This window comes from Phaenicophaeus curvirostris, chromosome 2 (genome assembly GCF_032191515.1).
Source record: "Phaenicophaeus curvirostris isolate KB17595 chromosome 2, BPBGC_Pcur_1.0, whole genome shotgun sequence".
Taxonomy (NCBI): Eukaryota; Metazoa; Chordata; class Aves; order Cuculiformes; family Cuculidae; genus Phaenicophaeus; species Phaenicophaeus curvirostris.
In genome coordinates, this window is record NC_091393.1 from 80,143,054 (window position 1) to 80,169,410 (window position 26,357).

Consider the following 26,357-nt stretch of genomic DNA (forward strand, 5'->3'; position numbering starts at 1 on the left):
TCCCCCACAACCCTTGTCAGTGCCCTGACACTAACACTACTAGCAGGTCTCTCAGGGCATTTCTTCCTTCTTTCTTACTATCTCTAGTTAATATCTTATTTTTTTTCTTGAAGATTTAAACTGAAAAATTCCTAACTGGTTCTATGTATGCAGGCTGGAAATGACAAGGTGAAATCTCTGTGACCACTAATGACATTTACTGTCTCAGCCTCTGCTACAAAGATCACTTGTTAAGTAATTGCTAAATATGTAATGTGATAAAACCCACCAACACTGATATCTCGGTGTTCCCACTGAAGACAACAGAGGTCTGTGGGCTTAGGCAAGGACTGACTCAAGCTGCAGTATTCTACTCTGACAAGGGTCAATGCTTCTTGCTGTTGTGCTATAAAAATATCTCAAATAACATAAAAATAATATTGTGCATTACAACAATGGGTTAGGTGGAGCGCAAACTAGAAGCGCCTACTATGTATGTCTATAATCCTTTTAAACAAAACAATACTAAATCACTGCTTGATAAAACCACTTGATGAAAGACAGTGAAAGGACAGCATGAGGCTACAAAAGCTTGTCAGATCAAGTTCTGAAAACTCAATTCTGAAAAAATGTTAGAAGCTTAGAAAGCAAATTCATCAGCAGACACACTAATAAAGTTTGGATCTGTTCAAAAGTGGGGTTTTTTGAAAACCAAAGCAGCATTTGGATTTTTTTGTTTTCTCCCCAGTGACCTTAGTCGGTAGGATGACAAAGTCACTATCATCTGAACAACAATGGAACGCAAATTACGTGAACACAAAGAAGAGTACCTCGGTTTCAGCATACAGTTTCTGTGGCTAATCAAAAAGACTGGAATTTGTTCTTCTTGTTCCTGTGTTTGAGTGAAGCTTTCTCACATACAACAGAAAAACATACAGCCAACAAATGCGTGTCTACCCAGGTAGCATCTTGCATTTCAGTAGCAGTTCTCATTCATCTACCTCAGCAATGAAGCTTTTAACTCTTAATAACCTACAAGGATTCATTACTGCCTTCTACAAATAATAGGAAAGACAGAATAAAAAGATATAATTTAATCAACCACAATTCCATAAAATCACTGACTGGTTTAGGTTGGAAGGGACCTTAAAAATCATCTAGATACAACCCCACTGCCATGGGCAGGCACTGGAACGTGTTGCCCAGACAAGTTGTGGATGCCCCATCCCTCGAGGTGTTCAAGACCAGTTTGGATGAAGCTTTGAGGAATCTGATCCAGTGGAAGGTGTCTCTGCCCATGGCAGGGGGCTTGGAATTAGATGATTCAGTTGCATTCTGAAAGTTAGGTGAGATGAATATGAGCCTTTGTGTATATTCTGCGTAAGCCGCTTCCCAGTTTCCTGTCTTTCAGATAGAGATTTCATTCAAATTAGTTGTAAAACTTCTGTTTTTATAGGAGGAAGCCAAACAAAGGCATATTTTTAAAAAGACCTGCATTCATTTCTCTTGTCACTCATGGTGGAACTGCTACACTCATAGACAATTTGCTAGGCTTTGAAGTCATGCCCTCTAATAATTCTTATTTTTCTCACTTATGTCATACAGCATTCTCCTGACTGCCAGAACTCCTAATATGCATATCCACCAAAAAGCCAGGCATTTAATTGCTTTACTTGGACATGCAAAATAAAGTCCTTCAAAGCATTATTCTTGTAGATTGTTTCAGGCATAAAGAAAGGGCATTCTAAAAAAAATGAAAACAACAGAAGAAAAGCTGCTACTGTAATCAGCCATGATTGAAGGCATTTCCTGTATTTTTGCTATCAAACCAGTTGTTTTTTCCATTACATACTAAGTGAACTTTAGTAAGGTCAAGACACCAGAGAAAAACAGGATCAGAATATCTTTAATCAACTGAAGTCGACTACTTCAGTCTCTCTCTTTCAGATGTTTAGTCCTGGATCTCATCCTACATCTCCCATTTTCTTTCTTAGATGCATAAAACGGGTTATTTTGAATTTATGATTCAGATAGTTGTTTTCAATGGCATTTAACTTGTTAGCCTTATACTTCCCCTAGCCTAAAGGTCAATCAACCTCACATTGTGTAACAATACTGATACTATTATAGTATGATGTAAGTCCAACAGGGGAGATGGGTTTTCATTCACAAGCACAACACTGGGCCAAAACGTCCCCTCAGTTGGATGCCTATTGTTTCCTTCATGCTTCTTATCAAGCGTAAGTTTTGAAATGACTATTACATAAAAGTCAAAGCTCCAATAGCAAAGGTTAATTGCACACTGTCATTCTGCTGTCACAATAAATAAACACTTTTTAAAAGTATACAGCATTCCTGTTCTATAGCTCTTTTCCTATTCTTTTTCCAGAGAAAAAGTCTTTTTTTCTTCCATGTATGCCAAATGACATTCTATTACTTGTAACACAAATGTTGACACCTCCCTCAGAAACAACTAGTTCCAAGCACAGTGAAGAGTCAGTGAAGGAGGGAAAAAGCATACCATGTTTTCCCAGCAGCTACTAAGAAAACCTCCTGCTTTGGCACAGTTCTGTTACATAAAGAAGCTCAGCCTGCCTGAGCACTGGATAAGACTGAAAGCTTCATGCAACCTTGTTATCTACCTACTGAACAAAGATGCACACACTAGAGACTTCCAAGTCCTAGCAGATGGCCTCCAAAGTCTACCTTAAGTCTATTCTCTCTTGCCCCCCACCCCTTTTCTAGCTTCAAAACTTCAGTAAATATTTGCTTTTTAATTCAGCTGAGGTTGTTTATCACAAGGAACATAATGGCACTCAGATAAATCCCCATTTTTCAGCCAAGGAATCAGACCTTCAACACGTTCAATGACAACAACACACAAAGAAGATTAAGATGTCTTAAAATATTACAGTCTGCTTGTAAAAGGGTATCACAAATCTTTTACATCCTCAATAATGTTTATTTTATGGTTTTATCAGGAACAGACAGAACCACCATTAGATTCAGGAAAAAAATGAAAATGTGGCAATGCTAGGAACCTACTTTATAACTTGAATTGGTCTTCTGTTTCTCATTTCTTTGACTAAACTCTATACACACTGTAGACTTCTAGAGAAGATGTTTAAAAAGCCCAATATTCAAGTCTGGTAACCATGACATGGTGCACACAATAAAATGGCTGAACTCAGCTGATTAGGAGCATATCCTGAGTAAGCCATTGCCACCATAAGCTGACATTCCAGTACCTTTTGTGTACAAGCCATAGCCCTTTGCAGCTTTATGATGCTCAGAAAGTGTAAAGGAGAAGAGTTGTGGAAGTTTTTTACATACAGTGTTTCTTCTAGTGAAAGAAATGAATTTATCAGAATGCTATCCCTATGGTCCCAAGGGTGTCGTTAGCAGGGAACAAACACAGCTCCTAGCAGTAAGCAGACTCCTGGTAAAGCTCTGGGCCATGTTTCCATGGAGAAAAATGCTTTCCTAGACAGAAAAAAACCCTCTGCAGTGAACTTTCGTACAGACATTTTTTCTCCCCCAACCTCACTTTGGTCTCAGCTTGACCTCTTGGGTCTTTTTAAGGAAAGCCTTTCCACAGAGTTGTGCATGTAATGTTACACAGAATGGACTAAAAAAATTATATAGCATAAATGAAATGATGTAACTCAGTGAGAATGTTCCTTCCAACAAAATGTTTACTTATATGGAGTCACTAAAAGAAAGTTTTTAATAATTTCTGCTTCTATTCTGATTTCAGTAGCATAGTTCACATGCCTAAACATCTTTTTATACAATCACATGGTCTGAACTTTTGAAGGGTATGTAGCCTCTTCATTAAAAACCTTTCCTAACCCTGCTGTGCTTATCAAAGATCAAAACGGCAGCAATCAACAGTAGTTTAACAGATTTCTGTAGAAAGTCTTGTAAAAATACTGAGCTACATCTCTTTTCGTTTTTAACCTTCTAAAAGCATTCTCTTATACAGATTTGTCTGTTTTCAAATTCTGTAGAGTTAACAATTTTCTATTATGTTTGATGGAAGATTACTGCAGTGAAGGGATTCAGGTAAAATTAAGAAGAATCTTTATTATTTGTCTGTAAAGTGTGAAGATGATGCCTGAAAAAGCAGGAGTTGCTTGGCCTCCTATGTTGATCTACACATAAAATAAACTCCTAAAGCTGCTTCCAGACAGAGGTCATAGGAGCTTGCACTTTGCACTGATGGTTCCAACTCCAGTCCCTGTTCCAACAAGTAATTAAAAAGGGGTTTATATATATATATGTATGTATGTTAATATAGAGAGATCTGTTTTACAAGATACTCTTTTGGAATTACAATTATGTTGCAAAATCAAATTAATTTCACCCCTAATCTTGGCCAGAAAGCTGCAAAACATTCCTAGAGAAACTTCTCTTGTGCAGGAAGTTCAGCTCCAGTACTGTTTCAAATGTAGCTCCTTGTAGCCTTTCCTCATCGCCACCAGAAAACACAGGCTCAAGAACGTTTCTTCAGCTGTAGTGCCAACGTGTAGTATCATCACTTGAAATCTAATTCTGCAAAGCATCCCTCTATTTTTAATTAATATGAATACTATGGAAAGATGAGTCATGGGTTACTCACATGAAATAAAACATGGCATGACTTAAGAAATCCACAATGTATTAACTTTTGCCAACATCAAGGTTAGCAAAGAGTGCTGTACCAATTCACCTGCAGCTGTAAAGACAGAGAGGCTACAAAGAACCTAATAGTCCACCCCACATGAAAAAAAGAGAAGCAATTCTGAATATAAGATTAGGGACACTTAAACATGATTTTATTCTCTAACATTTGGTACTTAATGGGTAGTCATTGCATGTAAATACTGACTCCAGCAGGATTCTAATGTAAAACACTGACCAAAGTGGGCTGTCCTTGAAAAATTTTGTAATATTAGAAGAAATATATATATTTTGAGCCTGAGGAATTATCTTTGTAACTTCCTGTGCCCATCCACTAGGTCTCTCTTCAGAGAGCTGCTAACCAGACTCTATATTCTGACAAGATCAGAAATTATCCTGTAAAACTTCAAGATAGCTATGTAGGCAAAGACTAGCAAGAAACCTCACTACACAGGTTACAGAAGAACTATTTCACATAACATTTCATTAAATTATAATGTCAATAAAATCTCTTTGTATCCTTCTGACAGCCCTAAACTGAGTACACTGACTACAATTCAATTCTGTTGTAAAATTGCTTTGCTCTGCTGTCAGAAAGAGCTTGTACTGTAAACGAGAACCCCAATTTTTAAAGAACCAGTCTCTTATGTACCAGAGAACAGCCTCTGTATGTCCATGTCATGTTGTAAACCCATACAAAACACATCTTTATTATATATTGTCAAATTCCAACTTCCAATGAAAACAAAATCGGAGGGAAGCTGCATAAGTTGTGCTATACCCCAAAGATATGTATATGATGTATTAAAATCAACATTGCCTAACCCTGAAACAAACGTGGATATTAGTTTAAAGTTTCTGTAGCCAATTTGTTGCACTGCATTAAGACCTGAGAGTCCAGTGACTGAAATATTAAGGTGGACTACATTATAATTCTCAACCCAGACCCAGACTTGAAATGATGACATGAAGTACTCCCTTAGAAATGATACAGTTCAACCCTTTACTGCCCATTCTGTCCCAGGCATCATCCCTTGCACTTTCTTTCATACCTCCACACTACCATTGCTGTTATTAGGCAAACATAACCATGCATGATTGCTTTTAAAATGCATCCTATTAAGTAAGGTGTGTAAAAAATAAATCCCATCTTTATGGCAGGATCTAGCTTAAATCTCAGTGATTTGGTTTATACAATTATCTTGGCCTAACTAAGAGCACCAATAGCTAAATCAAGGGAGAAAAGGCTGTATAAGGAATGACTTATAGCAGATTTGTCATCAAATTACCTCTGGCTTTATAAGCTCACATATCAGCTAATGTTTTGTTGTTGCAACTACACAGAGAATTTCCAGGATGCTATTTCAAAATTTCTTCTAACTCTTCTGCTTATGGCTAGAACAATTCTACCCAATCTGTAGAAGTTTTAAAAATGGTAGTCAAATCTTTCTCCTCATGGGCCATATGCAGATAACCAGAGCTTCTGTCCTACTGTGTGTACAAGTGTACCATTCCCTATGATCTAGTGGAGACTGAAAAGAGATGCCCTCCTTTTCCCGTTGTGAATTTTCAAAAGGTGAAAAGAGAACCTGCCTAAACCCCAGTGTTGTCCAAAGAGTTTCTCCTACTTCCACCCTGGGCATTTCTCCCTCAGTGTCTGTGGAAACCAGCGAGTTTTGGCATGTGAAGCTTCAATTGGCTTGCAAAGGACTGCCTTGAGCCTCATGGCAAGGGCTATGCTGCTGAGTTGCTGTCTACTTGCCCCGTTCATAATCTGCAGATCCTCTTATGCTAGAAGGTATTTAAAACCTTCCATTTAAATGAGGATCAGGGACTCTTTGTAATAATTATGGCCCCTTTGGACCTATTACAGACTATCAACAAATGAACTGGCATCCATTTGGTATGCCTCTTTGTGCCCTCAGTATACAGTACCACAGACACTTGCTGTCCTCTTATTGGTGGTTAAGTTTAGGCAAATATGTACTCAGGCAGTTTCTAAGTGCATATTATTTTTGCTCTACAAGTACTCCTTTAGAGCTGTTTCAGAATTATTGATGTTTGGAAGCTTTTAAATACCCATTACCCACTTAATTGACCATAGCGATTCCATCTGACTCATTATTTGTATTTGTTAGAATATATTTAGGCATTTTTTTTAAATGGGCGTTAACAGACCACAGGATCTCCCTTGGAAGCCCTAAAATAAACCAAGTAACTACCTGGTGAAGTACTATAATGTTTATTTCTTACTACATAATTTTATCCTTACTATTCCATGTTTTGAACACATGAAGTTCAGGATATTTTCTTTGGTTGTTGTTTTTTAGGGCACTGCTTCTGTATTATTCAGTTTCATACCAAGGTGCACACATACCAGCTGCTGTATTGGCTATCTACTGTTGAAGCCACCCCATCTTTCACTCCCTTGGAAGGGGCAGTCACATGTCCTAAGACTGGAATATCTTGTGAGGAATACCTTTACAACTGCCACTGTCAAATCCATATTAAAAACCCCAAACATACACAACTGCATGTACTTTTTGCATTTGACAGTACTTCAAAGAACAGCATTTTCTGCAACTTCTACACATCAGCAGAAGGAAATTAATGTCTGGAAGGAAAAGTATACCTATGTAGGTATTGGCATTATTTCTGGCCTCTCCCCATAATTTTTTTTCTCCCTCTCTGCTGTTTTGCAAGGCTGGCTAATGAAAATGAATTCTAGAAGCAAGAGGCAAGAAGTGAAGACCCATCTGGCATGTACACTGTCAGAAGGGCTGCTTGGGCTTCTCATAAGCTGGATGTCACTGTAGGAATTTTTTTGAATCCAAAATATTATACTCCAAACATAAGTGGTCTAGGGGGATCAAAATCCAGCTTGGTGTCTCTCCCTGGTCCCATCCATCCTTGAGTGTACCACAGTGCAGAAACCACAAAAACTTACATCTCAGTAAAAGCCATTCTTGGCCCCACTGCCATTCCTGCTTAGCATCTGCCTCCTCCAAATGTACTCATTTGTACAAATACATCGTACATAGACAACGTATTTCTGCCACTGCTGCTCTGGGAAGCTGCTTGGTCAAACACTGGTGGCTGAGGAGAGGGACGGGCATTTCTTCTGACACAAGAAGGTAAGCTAAGTGACACATTACCACTCTGTCCTGGTTACCCCTCACCTTTCCAGTCATTATCACCACAGTCATGGCCAACAGATCCATTTTGTTCCACATCCTGTTTCCCCTGGTTAGACTGCACCTAGTCTGCCAAGGTTCTTCTGATGTAATCCTACTACTATTTTTTCTAGTAGTAGCAGAGATTTTGATGCACTCCTCAAAATGCTGGGTTTCTTACTGGCTGTATTTTCTCTGTTTTAGATCATTAGGCTATTTTAGGCAACCTCCTGGTGAACGGCAACCTCTGTTTTCTTATATTTGAGTTGTCAGCTAAACAGACATTTAAGAAATTTTCAAAAGTTTCAGTGATAACTCAGTTATGTTAGCTTTTAGATAGGCTAAATTCTTGTTTTCCACAGCCTTTTGCAATGGTAAGCAAAATAACGTTTGGTTTTTTTTTTAATAACAGTGCATTCTCAAATGTGACGATTTTCTATTTTACAATAAACACATTTTCAATCTGAAAAGTCAATCCAATGTCCCAAAGAATCCAGGAAGCTGCACACTTCATGCAAACAAATAATCTCACTGAATAAAAATCAGCCTATAAGGACAGTGATCTGCATGCAGAAATGTTTGCTAGAGCAGCACCTAAGTGATAAGCTCTTTTATAAGACAGAGTTGTATGAAAGTGAGGGGTAGCAGGGGGCAAAGAGAATAAATGTAAACCTTGAGGCAGAAGTAGCAAGGTTCTGACCAAATGATGGAAAAAGTTGTATACAGATGTCTTTACGAAGGTATATAATCCAGATTTTCATCTAACATTTTGCATTACTCTTCAGTTTGTCTACTGCATCTCAAGAGCACGGCAAAATCTTTGTGAAATCTCTGTTGCCTCAGAACCATGTTTGTTGTGCTCTTCTCAGTATTACTATGAAACTTTGCCAGATGCATTCAACAACATGCAAAAAGGCAAAGCCTCACCCTTAACATGACATAGTTTCACCACCACCACAACTGGGTTATAGAAATATTTTTCCATTGTTTGAAGACAAACATGACTGAACGGCACAGCAAAATTCTGTCCTAACCTTTGCCTATTAGTAGCAGAATCAGGCTTAGGAAGCTCCTTCAGAGTTTTAATGCATGGCGAAACAAAAATCATTCTATTTCTTCTGTTAGAAAATTATAGAATATGATTTTGTTTGGAACTGGTGAACATGTTTATGCAGAAACAAACTCACATTTTAGCATTTTAGGAAAACTACAGGGATTGTCTCATGTCAGTACATTTCAGTTTTACATGTGCTGCAGCTCTAGTGGATTTTCATTTTGTGTATGTTTCTCTCAGTTAAAATCTTCTTATCAAATGCAGAAAGACAACACACATTTCTTCCTGTTATGAAATAAAAGCACCAACATCAATTATCTAAAATCAGTGAATTAAAAACAGAAATAAAGCAAACATTTAACTTCTATTATCTGTTGAGAAGCGCTGTCACCCTTTCTACTGAGCGTACCGGAACGTGGCTGCCCTCACAGGAATGTAAACTTGGCATTAACCCTGGCAGATTCCCACTCCCTGCCCTCTCTCATTTAACATTAACTCACTCTTATGCTGTTATCAGAAGGTAAAGGTCATAGCTTTATTTACACAATACAGCGCTATACAAACGGTCATTAAACAAGAAAATCTTGCACCAAATAAAAAGGAAGCAAAAAACCAGTGCTGACCTTGCTACCGGGAACTCCCCCTGGAAGTACCTTGTCATTCCCCAAATGAGGTCAATGGTGCCACTCTATCTTTCTAAATATTAACTGCCCAGCACTGCTTCTCCACATACCCTACTCCCACGCAAGAGCCAACTGAGGACCTTCTTATGATCCAAACCCAGGAGAAACTGAGAAAGCATTCTACTGTTGGCAAGATCGCGTGGTTCATATCCTATTCCCACAGCCTTTACTCATCCTTCCACAGCTGGAAACCTTGTCAAAGGCTCTCCTATATGACAGTGGCCTTTAGCACAATACATAAGCTAGGCAGATGGCAGGGTGGACTCCCTCGGCCCGAATGCCAGAAGCCTGGGAACCAACCCTTCTTCCTGCTTCTCATCTCCCTCAGTCCCACTCCTCTCCACCCCAGCCCACTGCCTTTTCCTGCGGGGAAGATATCCTGCTTATTTATGTGTTTTACAACTGCTGGCCTGCCTAGATTCAGCAAGAAAAAGTGCAAAGAGGGCAGGAGGCCACCGACTAAAGCCCCTTTGGAGCTCACACTCTGTTTCAGAAACTAGAGCAGACAGACAGAGCATGGATGTAGCCTGGGATGTAAACCCAGCCAGAATTACTGGTCAGGTGGCGCAGCTTAGGTAGCAGTCAAGACACTGGGACTTAGACACACACACAGCAGCACGGTTCACTGCTTGCTTCCTGCTTTCAGGGAAAGTGATGGAAATAGTTTGTTGCTCACTTGCTCCAGAAGCAAACTGTAATGTCTCTGCAGCAGACTTCTGCAGCAGTCAGTTTATGTAGGGAAGGGCTTGAGTGCAGGACATTCCTGTGCTTAGGTCAGAATATTCTATTTGAGGGTACAAGGTCTTTCTTGCCCTCCTTCACAGACCATTTATCCTTTCACAGCAATTTATCCTTTAACCATTTAGAGTTGCAATAAAATTATCTTTACATACTTAAAAACAAATTAAAACCAATTTTAAAAAGCCAAAAAAAAAAAAGAGGAAAAGAGGAATTATATTTGGCTGCTGCCACTCAGAAATAACACAGTAAGGTAACTTGGGAGAATGACTTTTAACGTGTTAACCACTGACCATGCAACATTTTCATCAGTATAAATATAACTCCTCGTTAGTCTGCCAAGATTGCACTGAAACATACAACTGCCAGTGAAGTCAGACTTTCTAAATATTCTTATTTTGCATGAAAGCACACTAATGAAAGTGCTTTTAATTTTAGGTAGTTCTTCTATCTGCAACACTGGTGTGTATTACCCTGATAAACGGGAATGCTAAGAAAACTGATCATCCAAGTTAAGATTCACTTAGTGTTCCAACAAGTTCTTAGGGTATTCATGTATGGAAAAAGCCTGGAGGCATTAAAGGAATGGCATCGGCATATTTATATTCACATTTTTCTCAGTTCAGTGCTAATATACCCTTCATCACGATCAACACACTAATTACAGAGCGCCTAAAGAAAGCTGCAAGTTACAGGCTGGATTATTATTTTATATTGCTGAGGAACATGACAACTCATAGTTATGAATAAGGACTTCTCCGTGACCAGGTGCTGTACAATTTGAAGGCATCTCACAGACCTTACATTTGAAACCAGAAGAAGAGTTAGCCAAAATCAGGCAACACTAATTTCCCAGTTAAGAAATTTTTCGTCCTCTCATGTGAACTGAAATTGAGTACATTCAGCTTCCTTCTTTTGTATTTCAGAGAAAGCACCCCATTTAATGACTCAGATGGTCTTGGAGCATGCCAGAGATCATTTGACAAGCAACTACTGGCCCTTCGGGTCTTCACTGAAACAAGGTTTGTACCTCACACGGTTATTCTCTAAATCAAATATGAACCGAGTACACGATCATTTATGTTAATGAAGTGGTACCCCGTTCTAGTGCTGATGTCCGTGCCTGGGGAGACAACAGTTCTTTGTATGTATTTCAGGCCAGAGTGGGCCACAACAACTCCTGTTGTCTCATTTGAACTCCTGCAACAAGAGCCAGAGACACTCTTCCATGTAATCCTGTCCTCGGCCCAACAACTGCAGATGAAACATCTAACATCTACATGGATGTGCAAAAAGTGCACGGGAATGTTGAAGTCAGTACCAGAGGAGAGTACAGAACTGGCACTTTCTTTATACCCGATTTGTTGCATCTTCCCTGTATAAGAATATATATTAAACTGATAATGACTGGCTTTAAATATATCAGACTCCAGAGGCAGGTGACAGTGAACATAATGCAGAACTTTTCATCACTGTGTTTCAAGTCCAGTTCAGCTCACAGGCAAAATGAGATTCATAGTCTAGACCTTAATTTCTGAAACTTGGCTACATTTTTTTTCCCAAGTGGTGCGACTGCCATAACATAAACAACAATGACTGCCAGAAACTGTGATTGAAACTTCTTTAGTGTCTGTCTGATTGTACTTGTATTATCAGGCCCCAGCTTGATACGTGCCTGAATAACTGAATACCAGATGAGAGGGAAGGTGGTACAGATAATGCAAATATTTTTGTTAAGCTGTTGAAGTTTTTTTTGACACAACAGTAACATTATACCCTTAAAAATAACATACTGAAAATTATCCTAAAGTTTATCTATTATACAAGATGCATTTAGCAACATCAGCATCTTTATATACAAAAATTGAGGGGTTCATCTTTATTTCCAACATTTCAAACTTGATAAACAAAAAGAAGGTACGTAATTCCAATGAGCACACAGATAATTGCATAAGTCTGGGAACAACTGTGGGCCAGTTGCAAAGATGTGAACTAAGAGAATAATTTCTATCGCCAAACAGGGAGCCAGTTTTCTCTTTGAACTTCAGGGTAAATGAGGATAAATGAGTTATTATAAAAGATGATCATTTAGTATCATCATAGCACTTTCTAAAAATCTAACCAACAAGCCAAAGCATGAGCTAAAGCTAGTTATTTACTTCCAAAAATATTACTATGTTTAGCTCCAAACAAATACTTCCACATTCATGGCTGAAAAAAGATCAGAAGGTATAGCAGCTATTTTGAAACCTGCATTTCCACCAAACATCTTAGTTTATTTATATATTCCCCACTTTCCTTGAAGTATTGCCCAAACAAGCAGCATTTCCCACTTTGGAGAATAACCATTAATTTCACGCCGCAATGTTTTTTCTAGAGATATAATTACACAGAAGACAAGTATCCTTTATTAAAATATCTGAAGGCATGTTAGGTAGTTATGACTCGTAGTATTCAGGAGTATTTCTTCTTTTCTTTTCTTTTCTTTTCTTTTCTTTTCTTTTCTTTTCTTTTCTTTTCTTTTCTTTTCTTTTCTTTTCTTTTCTTTTCTTTTCTTTTCTTTTCTTTTCTTTTCTTTTCTTTTCTTTTCTTTTCTTTTCTTTTCTTTTCTTTTCTTTTCTTTTCTTTTCTTTTCTTTTCTTTTCTTTTTCCTTTCCTTTTCCTTTCCTTTTCCTTTCCTTTTCCTTCCTCTTTCCCCCCCTTTCCTTTTCTTGCTTACCAACTAATAAGAGCCTTGGAGATGTAAACAAGTGACTTGATCCTGATGCATTTTTAACATTGTAATAAATACAATGGGGTACATGGGGTACCAAATAATCAGGCTGAAACTACTCTGTGCAAGATAACTATCCCAATACACACCTGACATCAACAAACACGTTCTCCAAGAGGCCTGGCACTCCATGAATGGTGACATTTTCTTAGGATTAATTTTTTAACATAATCTCTAACTTCTTTCTACTTGTATTTTATAGAGTAACTGGAATATATATATTATGAATTGTTGAAGTCTCTAGCATCCCCTGGTTGGGAAAATGAGTTATTCTTATGGGCATAACCATGTCCAGCTCCAAAGGCCTGTGTCAAAGAAGAACACAACGTAATCTGTTCCTAATGTTCTTCATGTTGCTCTTTTTAATTTCCGTTTTCATCCTACAACTCGTGTTTTCTTCTCCTTTTGCCTCTTCTGATAATACTCCCAATGTAACATGACATTTACAATTCTAACATTTTACTGTAGCATGCCAAAGACATGTCAGCATAGTCTCTAAATCAGAAGTTGAGAATTATCTTGCAAAGTTTAAATTACAAAGCATTTTCTCATCAAAATGATATTTCTCTTGGGATCAAAGATGAATCTCTTGGGATTGATGATAAAAAGTCACAGAAAGAATGCAGGCACATGAAGCAATTCAATTAGCTAGAAGGCAACACACCGCAGAAGCTAAGACAAGGGAAAAAAGGGAGAAAATGGAGAGGAGATAGGAGATGTGTGTCAAAGGATAGGAGCAGGGAGGGAAACGGGAGAATGAATACACACTCATATACAGAAGGAGGAAGGTAATTTTACCGATTCTTTCTTGCTGGTTCACAGAAAGCACTAAACTCATTAATTACAAAGTGTCTAAACTTCAGTTTTCAGGAAGAGGAAATTAGCTCAAGTCTTTTTATTTAAGCAGTTCCTCAAAATCTTTCAAATTTTTAAGTATCGATCTTGTTTGCTTTGCTTATGGTGGATACTAAGTCTTAAGTTTCCATGTTTTACTATCTAAATGTACAAATACATCACTTGAAAACAAACCTACGCAAAGTGGTAAGGCCAAAAGTCCAGCCCAATATGCCAACATCATGCCAGTGCTAATAAAGGATACAGACTGAGACCTGCAGCTAGCAAAAAAAGTTTTTTAAAGAAAACTGGATTTTTGACTGAAAGATTACTTTCACAGAGATCTGTTTTCCTCACAAGATGCAATGTCCTGCTGTTCGTGGAAAGAAGACATCTTGTCTGAGTAGTTTCCTTTTGAATCCTGGTTGCTGGGAAAGCCAATGGCCTTTGATGGGAGTTACCACCCACTCCTGGTATTTTAAAATTCACTTCCTCATCTTGATGTTCGCATCCTCATCTTGATGTTTCTGATCAAGAAATCTGAGACTGCCCACCCCTGAGATGACCACCCCAAATCAAAACTGTTAACCTGAAAGAGGGTGAGCATATCAAGAAAGTATCAGATCCACAGAACTCAGAATTTTAGACAAGAGAGACCTGTATTACAAAACCTGTAAAGGATTCTGCTTGTGAAAGCCCGAATTTATTGTAAGCAATGACAGGCTGCTATAAACAAATAAAAAGAGAGAGGAAGGGTGAAATGACAAGATAAAGGGCTTAATAAACACATTGACATCAGGGTGAAAATTTTCAAAGTGGATCCTTACTTTTAATAATAAAAGCTTATCCCTAAATGCATTCTTCACCACAGCGCAACAATATGAACACTTGTGTGTGTGTGTGCATGGCTTTTAAAGATTAGAGATTGAGGGGGAGGCTCAGATAGATGCAGGGCACTTGTAAGCAAATCAAAATTGTCTGCAAAGAGCCACTTCCTGCTGGTGACTAAGCCTTCACCCCAACAGTCAAGAGGAAGGGGCATAAGTAAAGCATTGCAAACGACCATCCCGATTGTATCAGAGTGGAGACAACTAGGACAAACAAACTCAGGAAGCGGCAGGGAGTTAGAAACCAAGAGGAAATCTATGGCACAGGGAGGAAAATGAATAGATTTGAGCCAGTCTACAGAAAGGTCACTTCTGGGTCGCACTGTGCCAAGCTTTTTCAAAACCACTTTATTTGGACTATAATACAAAACTGGCACACACAGCTGGCGACTGCTGCAGGGGCTATTCAAATGTTAACATTCACAATGATAAACAGCCAACAAACGTTCTATGTAAGCAAATTGGAACAAACAACTAATCTAAATCGGGTTGCTAAGAGACAGAGGATTTCGGCCAAAACCAGCCCCAAGCCTCAGGAATACTCCATTTTTGATTAAAAAAATGTACCTGTAGATGACGCCATGTTGGTGGAGAAACATGAGTGCTGATGTGACCTCTGCTGCATAAAAGCGGGATCGAGGTTCATCAAATTTGCGTGAGCGCTGGATTTGAAACATTAGGTCTCCTCCATTTACATACTCCATGACGAAAAAGAGGCGGTCCTGAAATTAATTAAACAGTGCTATTTAGTTAATTTCTTTCAGTCACACAAAGGACTGTTTGAAGTTACACTTTAAATAACTGCAGTATTTGCGTCAGGAAAGAAACAAACACTATGATTCTGAAAAAGGAAAAGCTGACAACCAAAATCCTCCAAGCCTAAAGAAAACGAGACAAGAGTCTTAAAGTAAGAAATGAGTAAAAGGGAATAGAATCAATATGTAGCAATAAGCAATACATACACAAACCTCCACACATCATATTTAAATGATACAGTTTCTTTTAAAATTTAGCCATAATAATGAAGAGATAAAATAGATTCTGCCAACTACTGACAGGTTACTCAGAAAATTTCAGGCTCTTTATTTCTTCTTTGTCTGTAAAACACCTTTCCCAAATTATGTAAAAAGGAATTAGAATTGTTAAGCTATAGAAACGAGTGCTGCCAATCTCAAACATTTACATACAACTTTCTGAATTGCCTCAAACTCTTACATTGTTAAATATATATCAAGTTGTTTTTTAATTTCTTCTGATGCTTATCACTTCAAAGTTTAAGTTTTCCAGCTTTATTCCATGATGGAGAACAAGAAATGAACTTTACTTGAGAACAGCAACTGAAATTCTCAGGTAATCACCCCATTTTGGTGTGTTTCAGAAAAAAAACTCCAGAAATTAAGCACTCAGTGAAATAGTCAGAACTAAGAACATCAGTAATGTGCACGCATGCTTGGCATTTAGAAACATTTGCGATCAAAACTGACAATGCAGATGAAAGTATAAGCAAAGAAATGACACTGAGCCTCCTGATATGATTTAGAATATATTTTTTGTAAATGTTTTCCACAAATTTTCATAGTTTTCCCTAATCTGTACTAACAGCCCTAAATAATCATTTTGTACATTCACCCTTCGTTCCTAAGCCTACTTCCACATCTTTTATTTCCTTACTGTAAATGATCTACATCTATATGCTTATGAGTTTAGACAGAGGTGGAGGTAATTGCCATGTGACAAGGGGAAGGGACTTGGGCATATACTCCCCTCTCTGCATTAGCTCTGTTCCATTCTCCAGTGACACGCTACACAGATGTGTAAACATGGGACTTCACCAAAGGGAGGCCCTCTCCAACTAGCATGCAACACTGCCGTTCGGCTTAGGCTAATGGTGTCTGGTGTGCAGGGTTGAAAGAAAGGAGACAAGATGCAGCATTGCTTTGGACAAGCAAAATGAACAGAAGATGGAAGTTAATTAACCTTGCACAAGTAAATTCAAGCCTGCAGATTACATAGTTTATATAGATGAGTCCAGAAATTCATAAATGTTTGCTGTTTGTCTTTAATCATCTGCTCCACAGCTCAGATGTAAAGCACAGCATTAAAAAATATCCTTAAACTTAAGCATGTGCATTAATCCTGCTCACTGAGTGCCTAAATGTTATACTTATCAGGGATGTTTCCTGAAGGAGTCTACAAATGTTTGGCTGACTTTTTGCTGATTACGTAAAGAGGATGCAGAAAAAAACCTTGTGCCTTTCCCCCTATAACTTGCAAACACAGAAACTGCCAGAATGGATCAAATTCAGGATCTGGGTGGACTGGTATTCTCCGTAAAACATTGTCAACAACTTTGGTATATTTTCATTTTCGGCTTCATCGGGGCAAATCCTGTATGACCAACTTAGTGGCTTTCTATGATGGGGTAGCCACAGCAGTCGACACAGGTAAACCGACAGGTGTGATCTATCTAGACTTCTGTAAAGCCTTTGACATGGTTCCCCCACAGCATTCTTCTCTCTAAATTGGAGAGATACGGATTTGATGGGCGGACCATTTGGTGGATAAAAAACTGGTTGGATGGTTGTATTCAAATAGTAGTGGTCAAGGTCCAGATGGAGATCCATGACAAGTGGTGCCCCTCAGGAATCCGTACTGGGACCACTGCTGTTTAATATCTTTATCTATGATATTGACAGCAAGATTGAGTGCGCCCTCAGCAAGTTTGCAGATGACACCAAGCTGAGTGGTGTAGTTGCCCCACCGGAAGGATGGGATGTCATCCAGAGGGACCTGGATAGGCTGGAGAACTGGGCCTGTGAGAACCTCATGAGGTTCAACAAAGCAAAGTGCAAGGTCCTACACCTGGGTTGGGGCAATCCCCTATTTCAGGACATGATGGGGAATGACGTGATTGAGAGCTGCCCTGCAGTGAGGGACTTGGCAGTGTTGGTCGATGAGAAGCTTGACATGAGCCGGCAATATGAGCTCGCAGCCCAGAAGGCCAATTGTATCCTGGGCTGCATCAAAAGATGCGTGGCCAGCAGGTTGAGGGAGGTGATTTTGCCCCTCTATTCCTCTCTTGTGAGACCTCAGCTGGAGTATTGTGTCCAATTCTGGAATCCTCAACAAAAGAAGGTTATGGTACTGTTGGGATGGGCCCAGAGGAGGGCTACAAAGATGATGAGACAATTGGAGCACCTTCTGTACAGGGACAGGCTGAGAGGGTTGGGCTTATTCAGCCTGGTGAAGAGAAGGCCCCAAGGAGATCTTACAGCGACATTGCAGTACCTGAAAGGGGCCTACAAGAAAGCTGGAGAGGAACTATTCATAAAGGCTTGTGGTGATAGGACAAAGTGGAATGGTTATAAACGGCAGAGGGGCAGATTAAGGCTTGATATAAGGAAGAATTTCTTCACCATGAGAGTGGCAAGACACAGGAAGAGGTTGCCAAGTGAAGTTGTGGTTGCCCCATCCCTGGAGGTGTTCAAGGCCACGCTGGATGGGGCCTAGGGCAGCCTGATCTAGTGGGATGTGTCCCTGCCCATGGCAGGGGTGTTGGAACTAGATGATCTTTGAGGTCTCTTCCAACTCAAACTATTCTATGATTCTATGAATTTCTCAAAAGGTATGGTTGAGTAAGAATACTTAAAATAATATAAGGAAAGAAAAACCAAGCAGAGAGCATGGGTGAGAGATTTTAAAAGCAAAGTGGACATGGAATAAACAAGCTAGAAGTCAATTAAAAAAAAAAAAAGTTCAGCTTCACTCTTTATTTCCATAGTATTTTCTGACCATGGCTTTAACAACTGTACTTGAATGCAAAATTGCCTGTTTCTAACATCTCTATTAGTCCAGTTTCACCTCTTAATTTTCCTAATCAAGATAACCTCCTGCATGATTTATCTTTTAAAAACTGGATTCTAACAGCAACTTCTCTCCTAGTTTTCTATCCTGTCCACTATCTGGAGATGTACACTTGTTACTTAAACTAGAAATCATGTTTTATCTTCTCATTCCTTTCCTTAAACTGTGCATTAATTTCACCTTTCATTCCCCTGACATTCAATACAGCCACCCTTCAGCTGTACAGTAAATCCTTCTAACTAATCCTTTTCTCTTTATTCTGATTATTGCTATAACCTTCCCTCTTCAAAACCATCCTCTGATCTTTAGTTTTATTTACATATGTTTTGTTAACATCAGCCTATATATGATATGAACTCACTAGAGGTTTACATTCACTTGGTTTTAGATGCTATGAGTTCCACAGGACAGAGTTATTACCTTTTGTTTCTTTTGGAATTATGTGTAAGTTTTTAATGGGGGTGATTTCCAGAAAAATCAATATTAATAAACTCTCAGGATATAACAGACTCAGTCCAGCTCCTTTTTTGTGGAGGTGTGACTAATGACCAAGACCTTCTTACTAGTAAGACCAGATAATCTTGCCAATCAGTTTTGATTTAACAGATGACACTATACAGTCTAGTACTTGTTTAGATGTGGAATAATACTATTGTTGAGGAACAAGCTTCTACGTAAACCATGGATAAAAGCTTAGATATGGAAAGCCCTTGACGTATTGTTTACATTAATTATTGTGCAGCCCTTAAAAGATTTTTTTAAATCGTTATCAGTCATTAATCTGTCTGTCCTTTGTTTGTTTTCCAATTAAAATCTCATTAACATTAGATTGCAGCTTAAAGACAATCCATTGATAGACATGAGGCCAAGTACAATTACCACTGCAATCTGAAGAATACAAAATTCTTTTTTGTCTTTCAAACAAGTCTTGCCAGCTGGGAGACCCAATATGCATCTAGTTCAGCACAGCCCCATTACTGAAATATTATAAACCAAAAATAAATCTGTCTCTCAGTTTCAAATCTGAGATGCTCATCCTGAGAACAAATCTTTTCACTATTGTTTTTTGTCTCCCAGTTCAACCTTTACAACACTTGAAACCAGATAATTCAGGAAAGTCATCAAACGTGAAATTGTTCGGTAAAATTTGCAACTGATAAATCTTACCAGCCAACCCCAACTACCATTTCTCCTTCACTTATATTTTCATATAATTGGCTGTGAACAAATTCTTCCTGATTCTCAGTAGTTCCCTAAACTAAACCCTCCTTGTGAAGAAAGTCCTCCCAATTTCAGAAAGTCATATTTGAATTAGATTTCTCCAGAGGCTACTGGAAGGAATCTAACATATGTATTAAATACAGATAAATTTAAATACAAAATAGTTCGTACTCTAGTAGAGTACTGTTACATAATGGAATATGTTTAGCCACTAAACTTGTTGCAAAACAAAAGTCAAAGATACAACTTTTATTGCACAAGAAGTTTGATATATATCTCACAATTTTGGTATGCTCTGTAAGATGATACTTTATTCATATCATGCGTCTATGAAATTATTTTCCAACTAGTACAAAATTGTGATTACTTAACTCTATTTAAACAGGATGCTCAAACTGTTTGTTTAAAATTACCCAAAACTACAGCAACTGTCCCACCCCCCAGAATGTGAATAAACATTTCCTGCTTCTGCTGGAAATTGCACAGGCACACTGTACACAAAACAATACGCAAACCTTCAACACTGACCAGAAGACTAACCAGCACGGCAGATTCATCTTCCACAATCCCAGAATTAGGAGGGACAAATACAAAACCAACAGATAAATCAGGTACAACACTAAAGAAAACAACAAAATCCTCTCTCCTGTTCATTTGATTCCTTTTTGAAGTTCACAGTAACAGTCTTCAACAGGATACTATGACATGTTATCTGTCTCTGATTTCAGTGTTTATACTCAAGGCTAATAATGTTGTTTTTCCTGTTTTGTACCAGTGCTTTCATGGAGTTCCAAATAAGAGGGCAACTATTTCTATGAATCCATATTTCTTGGACTAAATGCCTTGTACATAGGAACTGTTATTTTAAATTTCACATGGAATATTTGCATCTTTCACTCAACAAAAAAGGCACGCATTCAGATTTTGTATTAAAGGATTTTTTTGTCAACCACATACATCCAATTTCTCTCAAGATGGTGAATACTATTATGGATAGGAACTTATTGCTCAGTTTTACTCAGCTTTGGCCTCTATTCAGTTTTGAAGCCATTTTTTTGCCTGTGAAAGAAAGTGAAAACATAGACCAGAGAGAGCCAGAGAACTACACAAAATGGGATAAAGAAGTCTTGCAAGGTCATCTAGCTTATCCCACAGCTGACAGGCAGGATCAGCTGTACCTTAGCCAAGGGGAATTAACCTTTTTAATGCTGCAAGACAATCTCTGGACACCGCGAGCCAGCAATCTAACTGTGTACCTGAACAGCCCTGCTGTTCCCCCGTTTGTCCCACAAAAACCTAGGAAGCAGAAGTCTCTGGTCCACTGGAGGGCAAGTGGGTTTGCCTGCACTCCATTGCAGCGGGGTCTCCTGCAGTGCCAGAAATGCTCAGTTCCATTCTCAGTCCCCTTGTCAGAGGCAGAAGCCAGTAGTGAACAGTATTCCTTGAACACACTCCACCTCACAGGCCAGAAAATTGGATCAGTTCCTGAAATTAATTTGATCAGCTCTTAAAAATCACCAGTTATAAGCATTCCTTGACCTCCACTGGCAGTCTATTTCAGCACTTACAGAAGATACTACTGGGAACTCTTTTCACCCCCTGAAAATAATTTGCATTACTTCTTGTGCTTACCTTACTCAAAATATCAGTTCCCTGGGTACTTGCTGTGCTGCAAGTTATATATTACCCTCAGAGAAACAATACTATGCTTTCCACTTTTGCTGCTTACAGGAAGAACTGGTTATTGATTTTTCTTGATTTTACAAAACTGATCACAAATTATTTCTATTTTGTTTGTAGAGATCCCAGACACTACGTCACTTGAGAGCCTGTAGGACAAAACCCACTTTTAAAGTCTTGAAAATAGTTTCAAAAATAGCTGGCCCTCCTTGAGACGATGGAATAATTCTCAAAAAACTCCTCTTGACCCTACCACACTGTATCATGTGAAGGTCCAGGAAAAGCTACAAATCAATTAGTTTCCAACAGAAATTAGTGCAGAATTAGAACAGAGGTTCTCAAAACATTTACATATTGTATTACTGTAAAGCCTTGCATTGTAGCATTTACTTATCTGTAACATGAGTCACTGGAAAAGGGTTTATAAGCAAGATGCTTGTCCAAGACCTCTAATCTTCATAAAGCAGATTTGGTATGTCGCTTTTGCCATGGAAGATTTATGTTGCCTCCCTGTGGAATATCAATTGATACTAGAACAGAATGGGGATTTTACCATGTTTTTCATGCTCCTAACACATCCCATAGTGCTGCTCAGTAAGGAAAATATGGCTAGTGTATGTCCATTGGGATAAACTGGCTAGATGGGGGTGGGGGACTTACTATGTGCCAGCACTAGGTCACAGAACTATGGAAATTGCAATTTAGGATTCAAAGCAGGAAACATTAGCCAGCACCTTGTGGACATCGCCTACTCCTTTCAAAAAATGTCAAGGGATGATTAGGTTCTACCTGGACTGAGAGTCAAGATGGAAGCCTTGTTTCATGATTTTTCTGAAGACATGCTCAACAATACTCTAAAACTGTCCAAAACGGACAGAAGCCAGACTGTCCCAAGTTCATGGACACTGAAAAAATTCACCTTTTGGCTATCCTCTTGGCACCCTTACTTCTAGAGTTCAGCTCATTGTTTCAATTATTTAGAGTGTCTAATCCCATGTTATTGTGGCCAGCAAAATACACTGACTTCAGCATCACTTTTGAAATGTACAGGTCTTCATCTATACCACAATTTGTGGAATATTATAAAATAGGGATATGAATCTATACCCTAGAATCTGCAATTACAAGTCACACACATCAGAATAAAAGATGAAGATTATGTCCCTTACACAGACCTTTTTCCAGTATAATTTATGAATATGTGAGTTTGAATACAGTCTTCCTACTGGTATTTTTTTCAGATAATGAATTCTGTCAGATTACTATACAGACCAAGATGCTTTAGATTAATTAGTGCATTAGGCTCATACTAGGGCAAAGTAACAAGAAAACATGGTTCAACATTTCATTAATCTTTTTTTAAAAAAGTAGATAAAGTTTAGACTAATTCAATGTGGCACAGAAACAGCAAGTATAAAGTTGTCAGCCTGCTCTCCATAAAGCTATCATTTTACTCACTGAGACTATAACATAAAAGCTCTACTTGAGCTTCTTGAATAGGCAAAAATTTAAGACCCTATAACATTATGTGAGTGCAAACATTCTCTGTCTTTTAGTTTCTCACCACTTTAAAAAAGAACAATTTTGTATTCTGCCCTTCTCACCCACTAATGATTGACACCATTTGCACATGTGAATGTTTTCTGTGATACCTGTAACATAATATCTAATGTTCTGACACAGTGTCTCCAGGGCTTAGTGGTGAGATTCTGTTTAGCTCAGATGGGGTTTAGATCAGGATTAAATTTTTAATGCTGTAATACATGAAATTGATTAGCCAAGGGCATGCAATGAAGGTGCAGAACAAATTATATGCATTGCCCTTTCATCAGCTCAAACCCATACCATCTAACCTTAGAAATGAATGGAAACAAAAAGACTTCTAACTTTGGGAAAATCTTTAAATCCAAATGGAGAGATATGTGTTCTGTTGTCTCTGGAATTTTCTGGGAGTTGGTGCAAATCTTTCAGGTGCCACAAGCTGCAGTGTTGGCAGCCATGAGCTCCATGGTGAGCTCAAGAGAGACGGCTGCTCCCTAGGGCAGCAATGCTGATACCTCCCTCAAAGTTCAAACAAGCCCCAAGAGCAGGGACATCAGAAGTGTGCCAGCTGGTGTAACATGCTTTTTGTGCCCTTCCTCTCATACAAGGGAGAAAACACAACTGGAGTCCTCTGCAGAAATGCTGTGTTTTGCAGCACACTCACTTCAAAAGGAGTATCAAGTAGGAAAAGCTTCTCAGACCATTTCCCTAATACCTTCATTTGATGACAGATAAGCTGTGAAAGTGCCTTTTATGAAATTCTTTGATCTCATCTTCTTTTGGTCTTGTTTGGAAAGAGAGCTGTTCTGGTGAGATAATTTTAAAGACCTCTCACTTAATGGCCTGACACACATGGCAGAAAATTATATCAAGCTTGCAAAATGTCATTATGCAGAAAATGTTACAATGTGCAGGCAGCTATTAATATTCCTTTGTTCTGATTCTTATAGAAAAAATATAAATGTTGTCTTCCAATTAGAACAAACTTTAGTTTTTGAAGGCACTCCAGAACTTCCAAGAACAAATTTTAACCTGCTTATATTCCACCAAGGAGCTTTGACAGACATTGCACATGTCCTAGGTTTCTTCTCAACCCCCAGGCTGGTCCTGGAGCCTTTCTTGTCTTTATAATTTCTGTTTTCTGATGCTGTCCGGGCACCTAGTTTATGCCTTTGAGCACACAGGGAAATACATCAGATGCTATACAACTAACAGAGAACACTCTGGGGAATGCAGCCAGTTGGACCAGTAGCAGTGGTATCAGAAGGAAAAGGAACCCAGTTAAGGAATATAATGAAGATGATGGGACAAAATGCTCATCCATCAACCGTTTTCTGAGAAATTATCTATTAATGCTGAAAAAATAACTAGAAAGAATTAGCTGAGTGGGCAAGTCTTTATATCACAGTCATAACATTTTACAGCAGTACTTTTTGCTTCTAGGCATGCAATCAACTGACCAAAAGGTCGAAGTTGTCTTCTCATATCTATGAAACTGTCAGTTATGATCCAGAAGAAAACTGCAATGTCTTTACCACTTGTATAAAAGCTAGCCAGACAAAGAAGTCTGTTGAGATGTGATTTCCAGACACAGATACCAGGACCAGGCATACCAAATCAAAAAGGGCACTACAGCAAAAATATATGAGCACGTTTTATATTTCAATTCCTCTAACTGATTTCATTTTCAGAATTAAAATTTCACTTAGAAAAATTAATCAAAACCCTAAAATATTTGTAAGAAAGGAAAGTAGAGATGTACAGAGCTTTCCTCTCTCCCAATGCAAGAACAAATTTTTACCACCACACTAGCCTGTGAAAGAACAGTTGTCCTGCATTACAGAATTTGGCACGGGAAAAACCTACCCCTTTTTCCACCTCATAATTTTACTTTCCAATGAACAGAGTAGTAGACATTGTAGAAGAAAACGTGGAAATGCAGAGGGGTACAAAAAAATTGTTCAAATATTCTGTGTTTGAATTGTTACAATTCTACTGTAAGTTAACTTGACTAACAGGAACTTTACATGGAAACCAGAGCATTTATTAAGAAAGAAGCAAACTAGAACTCTCCTCCAAAAGCTTTCAAACCTCTTTCACTATAACATGAGAATGAGCTTTGAAAAACTGAGCTGCAGTAGGGCCAGCTTCTATATGTACTACTTAGATAATCCATTTATGATATTCTCTGTGTACCGAAACATTTGCTACCAAATATTCTTTACTGCTTTTACATTGTTATTTTTGCCTAGGCAAAGAAGGAATGTGGGTGTAAAGAGTGGTACTTTCCTACAGCTAATTTTTTTCTCAAGAGGAATCACCAAATGAAAGTATAAGCAATAAATAGAGGGCTTCTACCAATTTCTCAGTACAAACTTTTTATTCTTTGGAGTTGGTAATTTTCCATCTCTAGCTGGCTAGCATCTCCCTTACACTCATCAGTAAGTCATTCATAATTTATGGTCCCATCAGAATACTCCTTTACATGTTCTTCATACTTCTTTACTTCCATAACCAACTATATCATTTTGCACCAAGGAAAAAAAAGTGTAAGATCATTCACTGATGCACCTACCAGCACACAGTATTTTGTATTCAGCAATTTTACACAAGTCAGAGCACAATAAAACATTCCCTGGACTTGTTCTAGGGCTTGATTTTCTAACTTTTGTTCATCAGACCAGGCCACTGACTCCTACAGGACATTTTGTGAGATTAAGTGGTAAGGAATTGGCGCATTTACCCTTCTAGAAAGTTTATGGTGGGGGAGGACAGGGAATCCTGTGCTCCATTCAGAAGTAGGAGATGAATGAAGTCTTTGGCAACATAAAGATATTCACTACCAGAGAAACTGCTCTTCTCTATTACGTGAAGCGTTTCAGTAATGTTCCCACGTACTTAAAAACAAAGGTCAGCCAGCGACAACAGTTGGTTCTAGCTCGACAACACAGCAAGAAACTTCTACTGCCCTGTGATCATCCAGATGGAAAATTTATAAGAGATACTGTCATATCAGTTCACAAACTATGCCCTGGATGCCAGAAATAACTTAAACTCTACAGTTTACTTGAACATGATGTTCTGAATAGTAAAAAATAGCATTTATTGCATTTGTACTAAGAAAACCTTGCTGAGGATTTCAAGCTCCTTAAAATAAGCCATTAGCATGAGTAACTGTGTCTCCACTCACACGAAAGAAAAACAGCATAGTATTATTTTGCAGTTTTTACCAAAGACATTTTCTTCTAGGGAGCTTGCCTGAGCACA

At 38.4% G+C, this 26,357-nt stretch overlaps 1 protein-coding gene across 1 annotated transcript in view; it reads right to left on the reverse strand.

Moving 5' to 3' along the window:
• PRKCE (protein kinase C epsilon) overlaps nucleotides 1–26,357 on the reverse strand; it is a 296,234-nt gene that overhangs the window by 36,740 nt on the left and 233,137 nt on the right. Inside the window, exon 11 of the mRNA XM_069852631.1 lies at nucleotides 15,351–15,505. Coding sequence (XP_069708732.1) covers nucleotides 15,351–15,505 — 155 coding nt within the window. The remainder of the gene's footprint in view (nucleotides 1–15,350; nucleotides 15,506–26,357) is intronic.